Source organism: Parambassis ranga, chromosome 15 (assembly GCF_900634625.1).
Source record: "Parambassis ranga chromosome 15, fParRan2.1, whole genome shotgun sequence".
Taxonomy (NCBI): Eukaryota; Metazoa; Chordata; class Actinopteri; family Ambassidae; genus Parambassis; species Parambassis ranga.
Genome location: NC_041035.1, coordinates 21,142,361 through 21,153,601, shown reverse-complemented (window position 1 = coordinate 21,153,601; position 11,241 = coordinate 21,142,361). Strand labels below are relative to the sequence as shown.

General features: G+C 49.4%; 1 protein-coding gene across 2 annotated transcripts in view; it reads right to left on the bottom strand.

The window, feature by feature from the left end:
- Positions 1-3,781: 3,781 nt before the first annotated feature.
- The window catches only part of slc30a6 (solute carrier family 30 member 6), a 37,851-nt gene continuing 30,391 nt past the window's right edge, over positions 3,782-11,241 (bottom strand). Inside the window, exons 11-15 of one of the 2 annotated variants that reach the window (XM_028422810.1) lie at positions 7,495-7,614; positions 7,318-7,420; positions 7,186-7,233; positions 6,955-7,023; positions 3,782-5,391 (exon numbers count right to left, since the gene is read on the bottom strand). In XM_028422810.1, coding sequence (XP_028278611.1) covers positions 4,756-5,391; positions 6,955-7,023; positions 7,186-7,233; positions 7,318-7,420; positions 7,495-7,614 — 976 coding nt within the window. In that variant the 3' untranslated portion in view covers positions 3,782-4,755. The remainder of the gene's footprint in view (positions 5,392-6,954; positions 7,024-7,185; positions 7,234-7,317; positions 7,421-7,494; positions 7,615-11,241) is intronic. The other variant, XM_028422811.1, reaches the window with a different exon arrangement.

The window sequence follows — 11,241 nt, the reverse complement described above, 5'->3', positions numbered from 1 at the left end:
TTAATCAATATGTGTGTTCCTTCATGAAGTGGGGGGGGGGGGGTTAGTGTATGTGGTGCTTATAGAGGGTGTGTGTGTGTGTGTGTATGTGTGTGATTTGACAGGCACACACACCATCTCCATGATCACAGCTCTGATTGTAAGTGTTTCTATTTGACTCCATGGATTAGGTCACTGACTTTAATGTTCCTACAGAGCTGTGTGTGTGTGTGTCTGTGTGTGTGTGTGTGTGTGTTGTGTTGGATTAGTCTCTATTTGAAGTGTGAGGTCTGATCTAATCTGCAGGTCGCTGTAAACAGATGCAGTGATCCTGCCTGTCTGAACACAGTGTTCACTGCCAGCGTTGCACAACACACACACACAGACACACACACACACACAGATTAACACAGTGATTTCATTCCGGCTGACACTACTATCTCTCTCCTCCTATAGAGGCTGAGGTCATGTGACATACATTCTAAATGATATCATGGCTTCTGCGAGCCCATTGGACGGTCCACGTGTCAGTGATGTCACAGATCCCGCCCTCTCCATTTTCTGCTCCAGTTAGCACAGTCGAGGCCAGGCACTGTGACCTCATGTGACCTCTGACATCATTAACATCCTGCACTGCTGCACACACACAGAGACACAAAGACAAACACACAGACACACACAGAGACACAGAGACACACACACACACACACGCGGCTGCAGCAGGTCTCCTGCAGACTCACTGAGCACCTCTGAACCTGTTGATGTTCGGTCACCATCATCGACGTCACGCTGCCTCAAAGTCAAAACATTGTTTTTTCTGCAGCTGCTCGCTCAGGATTCTCCTCAGACGTCATGACACCGTGCAGCTGGAGGCTTTACAGGAAAACAGTCACAACAAACACAAACATTTAGGAAACAACAACGAAGCTCAGCTCAAGGTGTGGACAAACTACAGGAGCTGCCTGTAAATCACAAGTCTGACCTCAGAGTGCAGGACGTCTGATCTGTGATATGAGTCTATTCAAGGTATTATTTCACTGAAAATGTTTTTCTTGTGAGTTTTGATTAAAAATATTTAGAATGTTTCACTTAAAGAGAAAATCTATAATGATAACATCACGTCTAATTATTACTACTTGTCTGATTTGATGTCATTAAACATCCATGTTCTTATGTGCATGTTTATAGATGTATTAACATGTACAAAATTCTAATTTGTAAGAATACATGTTATTTTCATGTTGAAGAACTTATTTTATCTCAGGTTTATGAGCTGTTCATACGTAGACAGTTTTCCTGTAAATGTTTCTCATAAATGTGTCATATTGTCAGAAAATACGTTTTACTTGGTTATTAATACAGCTGATGTGCAGAGGTGTGAGGAACACAGAGCATCAGCTGTGACCAGACAAACACACATCAATGATTGTGTCTTATATTGTGAGCTGCAGGTGCTGTGGATGTGATGAAGTGTGCAGAAAGGCTGAATGAAGGTGCTGAAGGGTTAAAGAGGATTCTTACTGTGGTACCTCCAGATTTCAGGGGAAACGTCTCCACGTCTGAGATTAAACTCTCAATCTGAAGTTTCAGGGAGTTACAGTGTACGGACGCTCCCCTCTGACCTCCCCTGACCTCCGCTGTCAGGTTCCATGTGAGCGGTCTGGTGCTCCGACCCGGGGCGCCCGTCACACGGCCGCCGGCGCCCTCCGCGGCGTGAAGCAGCTGCGTCAGGCTGACCCAGAAAGCCGAGGCGCGGCGCAGATCTCATTCATTTTTGGAGGATTTTCGGCACAGATTACAGAGGCTCTACCCCATTTGTTTAGTAACAAGCATGTGAAGTCAACACTAATACAAACACTGCGCCTCTGAACTTCAAAATGCCAGGGGACCTTTTTAGAAGCTTAGGGCTGTTGAGCACATCCGCCGCTCGGGGAGCAGAAGCCCGGCTAAGCTCCGAGGCCAAAGTACTTCTTTGATTGTTTGTTCAAAATCTCCTCCAAAAGCTGCAGAACAAAAATGGAGCACGGATTATCCTCTGCTGGAGAGGAAATGAAATTCTTCAGACGAGGCACTTAAACAGGTTCCAGGACCGAGCTGTGTGTCAGTGTGTGTGTTAGTATGAGTGAGTGTGTGTGAGTGAATGTGAGTGTGTGTGTGTGTGTGAGTGTGTGTGTGTGTGTGTGTGTGAGTGTGTGTGTGTGAGTGTGTGTGAGTGAGTGTGTGTTTTACATGTGTGTGGGTTTTACGTTAAAGATTCATCAAATTAACAAACACCACCTCTCCTGCAGGAAGCAGCAGGCGGAGCCTTCACAGCACCACATATCCCAGGATTCATTGCACACAGGTTGGATTCTTTCAGGAAGTCCACACAGTCCAATAAACTGCAGAAAAGTTTGATAAGAAATAATAAAGAATAATTAAAGTATAAAATTAAGTTTTGAAAAACTAAAAAAGTGAGGGTGCCTCATCGCTCACTGTGAGACTCAGTGATTGGATGATGAGACCAAATGAAACAAAGCAGCCGAAGACAAAACACCTGAAGGAAAAGTGTATGAAAGATGTTTTGGCAGCCAGACATGGGAGCAGAGCTCAGCTGGTGGAAGACCTCAGAGAGACTCCCTGGACAAGGAGGATGATGAAGAGGAGGCTGCAGACCGTAGGAGAGGTGTACAAAAAGAAGAAGGTCTTTGGATCAGAGCAGCGGTGAGGAAATCAGGAAATCATGGAGGCTCATCAGAAGGACTACATCTCCCAGCAGGCCTGGGAGCAGGCGAGGATGCTCCAGAAGGAGACGGGGAGTCTCTGCTGCTTCTGCCCTGACCCTGACCAGCCATGATGAACGCATGCCTCTGGACGGTTGCCATGGGATACCAGGACACGACAAACTGTTTATGTCCCAAACCAATCAATCCATCAGAGAACCCGTCAGCTGCAGACTTCACTCACTGATCAGGAGTCGATCAGGAAACAGGAAAACATCGTGAAACTCAAAGAGTACAAATCATCCCTGAGTGCCGTCTGCTTTCAGACCTGTGGAGGAGCATCTTCATCACTTCCTCCTCCTCAAACGGCCTGATCTGCCCCCTCGCTAGACTTTAAACAAAGAGACCCTTCCAGGCCTTCTGGCCCCCCTCTGCACTACAGGGCTGTGCAGAGGGGGGCCAGAAGGCCTGGAAGGGTTAAAAAGTGAACCAACCACCCGTCACCAAAACTCACAGCTGTGGGCCGTCAGTGTTGGTTTGCTGTGAATTAAGAACAGTGATGGTAACACAGGCCTGACGGTCACTGCTGCTGCAACCTATCCATTCACCTGATCCACAACCAATCACAAAATCAGATTGTTCAGGATTCCGGCACTTTCCATGTGAAATTCAGACTCTTCTAGGTTTAAATGTGTGTGTGTGTGTGTGTGTGTGTGCTGCTCGTGTCTGTCTGACTGACCGACCAGCAGCAGGAGGCCTCAGCAGCAGGAGGCCGCGCCCGGACACCGTCCTCACTCTGCTTTAAGCTTCTTCTCGTTCACAGGAAGTTGTTCGTGGCCTCTGGAGTTCAGAGAAGCCTCCTGAGCGGCCGGTCCATGGTGCTACATGAACAGGCACGTCCCTGAGGAGGGGGGGCAGCTTTACAGCTGAGGCTGAGACGTCAGGAGGTCATCGGACCGCATCAGGACCAGGAGAGCTTTTCCCATCAGGCCTTGCTCGGGGGAGAGAAATTAAAGCAGAGACAAAGCAGCAGAATCATGACAACAGAACCTGAAGAACAGGTGAATACATTTCTGCTTCAGCTCCACAGGAAACACAGATGATGAGAAACTGTTCTTTAATAACAAGCCTCTTAAATAAACATACATGGAACATGTGTCACCGGGCCGAGTGTCACCGACAAGAGGCGACCGTAAACCAAACATCCTGACTCAAGTTTCAGGCATCAGAACCATGAGGCGTGTGTGAGAGGAACGAGGAGGAGTCTGCCTGTGACACTCGGCCGGAGCTCACGTCATAAAATAAAGAAAATCATCACATCCCAGTCAGATACACACTCCCAGAGATCCACAGAACTTAATACAAAGCTGAGGAGCACGCTCTCCTCACAGGCTCATCAGCTTTTCTCCACAATCCTCTGGATTTACAGAATATTTAAGAGGACTGACCGGCGAGCAGATGATGAACACAAAGAGATGACTGATGAGTCGCTCGGAGCTCGCTGGCGTGTTCTCACATGATTTCATCAAAGTCCGATCATTACTCTGAGCTTTAAGATGTTGGAATGTTTCTACATTTCTCTGAAAGATACCGACACTGCCTTCTTTAACCCTCTGGACTCTGTTCTCAGTGGTCCTCTACACCCTCAGCTCCATCATGTCTGCAGTCAGAGGGTGTGTGTGTGCAGAATAACGCTGTTATTTTTGGAGTTCAGAGGGTTAAAGTTAACACTTCCTGTCTGGCTCTAGTTGGTCCGACGCGCTTCGTCTTCCATAGTTTGCAGGTACTGTGCACCCTCAGGTCACCTCTGACCTCTGAAGTCAGGAGGATGAATCCCTTTCTACAAATTACCCATAAACACATGTGAGCGCAGCTTTGCGTCACCTCACAGTCCAAACAGCCGTGTTCCTGGTTCTCCAACAGTTAAATAAATACCAGCACACAGTGGGTGTCTGCTCTGCAGGCGGGAGTGAGCCATCCACACAGGGACCTCAGAAACCGGACCTTCCATTAAAAATCCATCAGCTCATGTTTTCAAGTATCAGAGAAACAGTTCAGGTCCGACTGGACACAGTCAGGGTCGGTACTGTCTGTACTGCGCCTGTGAAGCCAGAGGGTTGCTGCTTCCAAACCGCAGCGGAGCTGCTGGCCCTCCGAAAGCAGTCCTGTAGCTCTGAGACGAAGGCACTCCGCTCCCTCCTACACCCAGTCCGAACCCAGCCCCCACGCCCTGCAGGCCCAGTCCCAGCCCCCCGCCGGGCCGCGCCAGGCCCTGGCTCAGCATACCCCTGTAGGGAGCAGCTCCGTAGGAGAGTCCCAGGCCTCCGTAGGGCCTGTGGACGTGGTGCCCCGGAGCAGGTAGGACCACCGGCTGCACGTTCCTGCCTGGCGTGTCGAAGGAGAACTCTGGAGGAGGGCTGGTGGGTTTGGACGGGGTGGAGGTCAGCGGGTCCAATTCTCCTCCTGAAGCCAACAGCAGAGGGGCAAGAGAGGAAGAGGAGGAGAGGGCGGCGTAACCTTCAGCAGGACCCAGAGGAGAAGCAGCAGCAGAGGAGGAGGAGAGGGCCCCGGTGAGGAGAGGCCTGGCCCAGTCGTCTTTGAAGATCTGGATGGTGAGCGTGGAGACGAGCGGCAGCAGCCGGTTGGTGACGTGAGCCAGGACCAGCTGCTCGTTGGCATCACGGCGGATCCGAACATGGGCAGAGCCAGCCTGGAAAAGAAGAAGAGAGGGACGGGAAGGGACAGGAGGGACAGGAGGGGGACGGGAAGGGACAGGAGGGACAGGAGGGACAGGAGGGACGGGAAGGTTACAACAGGAGTCAAACGATAACAATACAAACAAATAACTGACAAAACATTTATTCATGAACATAAAACACTGATTCATGTTTCCTTTGAGATTAATAAAGTTTCATCTCATGCCGGAGAGGTCTAAAGACGTCCTCTGCTCTGTCAGGTGAGAATCTCTGTGACCTTCCAGACAAACAGACTAATAAACGTTATGACGCTCCTCCAGCTCAGGAGTCTCTGATCAATAAATCAGATCCAGACTGAGCCTTTAAACACTCCAACACCGAGCGGAGGCATTTGGTTTGTCCTTGCTCCCTGGTTTTATCGTCCTTATGTGAATATTCAGACCTCAAAAGGACACACACACACACAGACACACACAGCGGCAGCGAGTCGCCCCGTGGGGCAGAAGTGCAGTCAGAGGGTCAAATCAGTTTGGACAGCTGCTCTGTTAGCAGTGGGCCAACAACCAACAGTTGTGTAACTGCTGCAGCATCACAACAACAACAACAGTCACGGCGTCGATAGCACAAATAAAAGCCATTAAAAACAGCAGCAGGGCTGAAATAAACAGACAGCACTGCTCCCCCTGCAGGCAGCCGGGGGTATGACGCTACAACAGCAGGCGGAGGACGACAGGCGCTCACGTCTTCATTCTGAAGGTGTTCAATTATTTCTCTGGAAAGAAAGGGCGTAGGTGTGTGTGTGCTCCTATGTTTCCCAGCACCCTGGGACCTCAGCCGCCTTGTAAAGCCAGCTGGGCTTGTTTGCCGCCGTGACAACGTGCAACACAGACGACGACAACTCAACACAAACAACACAAACAACAGCAGCGTTCCTCCACAAAGAGAGAGAGAGAGAGAAGGAAACGCTCCGCATGAATGACTTGTTCCTTCTTTTCGTCTGAGTGAGCAAATCCCTGAAGATCGTCTGCTCCGATCCGACGAATGATGGAGGAGATGGAGGAGGGACGGGGAGAAAGAGAGACAGAGCCCAGGAGGAGGGGCGGAGGGAGGCTGAGGAGGGAAAGCAGGGTTTCTTAAACTGTCCGGAGCTGCCAGGCCTCTGCACAACTGCACAACTCACATGAAGTTAAGTAGGAAGCTAGCTCAGCTCCACCTTCATCGCAGATACAGTGACAGCAGCTAAAACGTGTCCTTCTCTCCTGTAGGCTTCATGTTTGAGATGAGTCTTATGAACGGTGTCTCATGCTGAGCGCACACTGAGCTGAAACATTCTGAACACACACAGAACTGTCCTTCACCCACCCTCTTCCTGTTCATCATCTCCTAGGCAACGGTAACATCAGCAATCAGCAGCGTCACATTTTAATCAGGTTTTTTATTAATCAAATATCTTTGTGACAACTTTATCTGCCAAACACCAGCAGTCCAACCAAATCAGCCCAAATCAGCCTTCTCACAGGACAGGTGAGGTGTACTCACACACACAAACACAACTATCAGACAGCACACAAACATACCAGAGATCCAAAGCCAACAGTCCAGAAGTGCTCGTTGCGGACCTCCAGGACTCCGTCCAGAGTCGACACCTGATGAGACACATGAGGAACAAAACGATGAGCTTCATCCGTCTGTGTGTGAACGTCTCCGGCTTCACGCCCAAAGAAACCTGCACACAGCTCTCTCCACTGACTCCATGATGAGCTGAAGTTTGCTTCTTAATCTTAAGTCGCACAGCGACAGCAGCTCACCTCTCGGAGCAGTTTGTCCAGTTGTCCGATGATGTGTGAGGGCGTGGTCTGTGGACAGAGAGCGGGACGATAATCAGCATCGTCGAGCACTGAAGCATGCAGCTTTAGCATCAACAGACATGTCCGTCTCACCTGCAGCAGCACTTTGCCGCTGTACACGCTCATGGGATACATGGTGCCGAACGTCATCAGAGCGATGGCGACGGCCGACGCCGTGTCGACGGCGTTGTAGTTACTGAACACACAAACAAACAGCGACGTCAGGTGTGAGGGCAGGAACTGAGGACACAAAGAGACGCTGATCCTTACTTGATCTCTATGAGCATGTAGGTGATGCAGAGGGACAGAGCGCCGGCCATGTTGATCAGGACGAACGGGTTCATACGAGGCAGCAGCACGCTGCTCAGGCCCGGGATGATGCCGCACAAGCTGCACATAAACAAACACAAACACGATTAGTGCATCGTCATCACCTAAAACATCAAATAAACTCCAAAATATTTAACGTTTAATCTGACTTCAGGAAACAGACTAAGCCGCTTTTAGGACAAACTGATCATCGTTTAAAATGCAAGTAGCTGCAAAAATAATGAAGCTGATAGAATGTATTGATCCAGCAGGCGGATGCAGGAGAACGTGCTGCCAGCACTTCTCTGTATTTTTAACACATTTCAGCTCAAACTGAGTCAGACTCAGGAAAACAAAGCCTGACTCAGACCAGCGACAGATTCCTGGTATCAGAGCAGCTATGAGCTCCACAGTACATATATATTTAATATGAGCTGAATCTTATGTCCTATAAGTCAAACAAATCAGAATAAATTGGACGTTTCCTGAATCCCAGCCGTGTTTGTCTAAGCCGCGGCTCCACCCGGTGCTCAATCCCTCCTGTGTTTATGTTTCTTTAGGATTAGGTTTTTAACCCCATCACACCATCAAAATGGACTTTAGGGGACTTGAACTGGGCTTGATGGGATCATTCCTGATTTGTTTCATGTTATGTTAGGCTAAGCTCCCACACATCCTGCAGAGGAGCAGCAGAGGAGCAGAGAGGAGCAGAGACGGCTCTGACGCTCATCACGTCCGTAATATTACAGAGGCCGACTGTCCACATACTTTTGACCATATGGTGTATTTGTGCATGCAAACAAGCCGGCAACGGGAGGAGTTGTGCACACGAGCGAGATTAATTCCTGTACATGTGACTGATAACATGAGCATAGCTTGTGTCCAGGTGAGCAGCCGTCTGAGTTAGAGTTACACACCGGTTACCAACAACAGCAACACAGTGACACAGAGACACAAATATTGTTCTGCACTCATCTAACCTGGACATGACTCCAGTCAGATCCCACACCGCTCAGACCCCGTGAAGACCCGCTGCTGCATCGAACTGATCAGACGCTCCTAATGAACTGAACCAGCCGTCTCGCCTCAAACATTCACCTGATTCCACAAAAACCCGAGGAGAGGCGACCCCGTTACAGACCCGGCCCGCTGTTCCTGGAACAGATTAACGGGTCAATGAATGCGTGTCCGGGCGGATCAGCCGCACGCCAGATTGAATTTCCAGTACATCAAACAGCCTCTCTTTAAAGCCGCCTCAGCCGACGCTCACGTGAAGCGGCTGGCGACGGGAGGTGTTTGTCATTAATTATTATGTTTAACAACAGAGAGAACATTAAGTACTCCTCTGATGTCACCAAGGTCAGCGGTAGGAGCGGATCTGCACCGCACTGATGGTGTCAGAGACGGATGGCCGCCGCCGCGCTGATGTTAGCTGGACACAGGAGCGCATGTTGTGATTCACTGCAGGACGCCGTGTGTTCACGTCAAACCCAACACACAGGCCTGAAACTGGGCGGTGAGTCCCAACACTGGAGCCAGTGGGCTTCCCTCCACCAGCATCTCTATGCTCCTGCAGGGTCTTTGACTCATGCACAACTTCTGAACGTTCACTGTGCATCAGAGTCGTTTCATTTTAAACTGACTCGACAGTTTAAATCAAGCTGCCATCCATCCATTAACCCCCTGTGTCCCGCAGTGCAGGGTCACGGGGGGGTCGGAGCCTACCCCAGCTATCTACGGGTGAGAGGCGGGGTCCACCCTGGACTGGTCACCAGTCCTCAGACTGCCAGAGGTGTGAAATGAATGTTAAAAAAAGTAAGATGAAAGAAAGGAGAGGAGGACCGACTGGAAAGAAGGAGAGAGGCTGAGCATCTCATAATCCCTGCTGATGCATTGATATAATTTGACATGTGACCTTGTGTCTGTTTGCAACAAGTCTGAATGAACACACACACACACACACAGGATTAAAACTGAGAGACAAACAGACATTTTGAGATTTTACTCAGTGTTTGTCAAACTGATTAAAGGATTTCTTCTCTCAGCTTAAAGTCCTGCGCCTCTGTGGACACAGCTCCATCATGGCTCCATGTTATATATATGGATCTGTTTGCATGTTTCAGCTGTTATTCTGCACGCCAGGTGCAGCTGAAGCCTGCAGGTCAGACAGAGACTCTCTGAGTGTTGGTCATGTTTTAAACTGAACTGTATTACACATATGATGCATTCAAGGACCACTGAAAAGCTCAATGTCTGATGATTCTTTGTGTTTTTGTTTAGTTTCTTTTTCCACATCCACCAGCAGGTGTCTTTGCGTTCAGGGGTTGGAGGGGTGTGATCTGGTCTCAAGGGATGAGACATAGGTCACCTGACAGCTGGAGATGTATTTCGAGCAACTGAGGAGGTGCTGCACCAACGCTTCCTAGTGGTGGCCATGTGACCCTGGTCAGATATATGCCTGGATAGCAGATCCCAATACAGACTTTTACTTTATGCATTTTCAGATGTAGTCACACACACCTGAGTCCGGGCCGAGCGCTGGCGTGTGCAGCTCTGTGCTTCCTGCCTCACTTCTGACGTCACCACAGCAGTAAACCCTGCGCCCGCTCATAAGATCAGCTCATCTTCAGAAATCTGAATTTTATATTTCAGGGTGACAGACCTGTGCCTGACTGACACACACACTCACACACAAGTGAGTCGTCTACGTGGATGTTATAAATCAGAACTGTCTCATCTCTGTGTGAAACACAAAACAAATCTCTGTCTCTGTTCTTCCTAACAACTCTCTCTCTCACACACACACACACACACAGCTTCTGGCTGGTGAGGCCGACAGAGCAGCAGGCTTTATATAACCCAGTTGGCCTCCAGACCCTGCTGAGGTTAAGTGGGGACAGGCCATTACAACACAGACAGTACCACACACTCACACACACACAGTCAAGCAATTACACTTAAACTGCACAAACAGACAAGCAACTGCAAACCCACACACACGCTGTCAAAGAGTGGAAACTAGGCTGGGACGTCCTGTTCACTTCTGCCCTCTCAGCCAATCACAGTTCAGTTCTGCTGCACAACTCTCCAGGCTGTCACCCCGAGTAACCCGCACCAACTGAGCTGCTGACTGTGAGCGTGTGTGTGTGTGTGTGTACATTTTCTACTTCAGCAGTGGGAACGAGCAACGGGATGTAATATTCATCACAGCGGTCGACGCTGAGCAGCAGTCTCCCTCAGAGCCAGTCGGCCCGTTACCACGGCAACATACAGAAAGATGTAAAGGACACTATGTGGGGTTTGTTTACATTTGTTGGACTGAGCATTCAGATAATCAAAAATAATTAAACACCAGCACAGTCGCCGTTTCCATGGTGACGCCTGCACAGCTGACCCGAGTCTACTGGATGTGATGTTTGCACACCTTCCATGTGAAACACCACGCAATGCATGCTGATGCTGTAAATTCTGTGAGACAAAAGTTTCTGATACATCACAGATAGATATAGCTTGAAGCCTGAATATGACCACAAGAAGCTAAAAGCTAATGCTACACTATAAACCAGCTACAGCATGGTCACATGACCACAGCATCAGCACCACCAGGTTCACCGCTCTGACCTCTCCTACAGCACAAACACCTGGATGACCTGTAATGACCTCGTTTGTAGTCCCGTGTAGCCACTTGTTAGCATGTAGCCTGTGTTC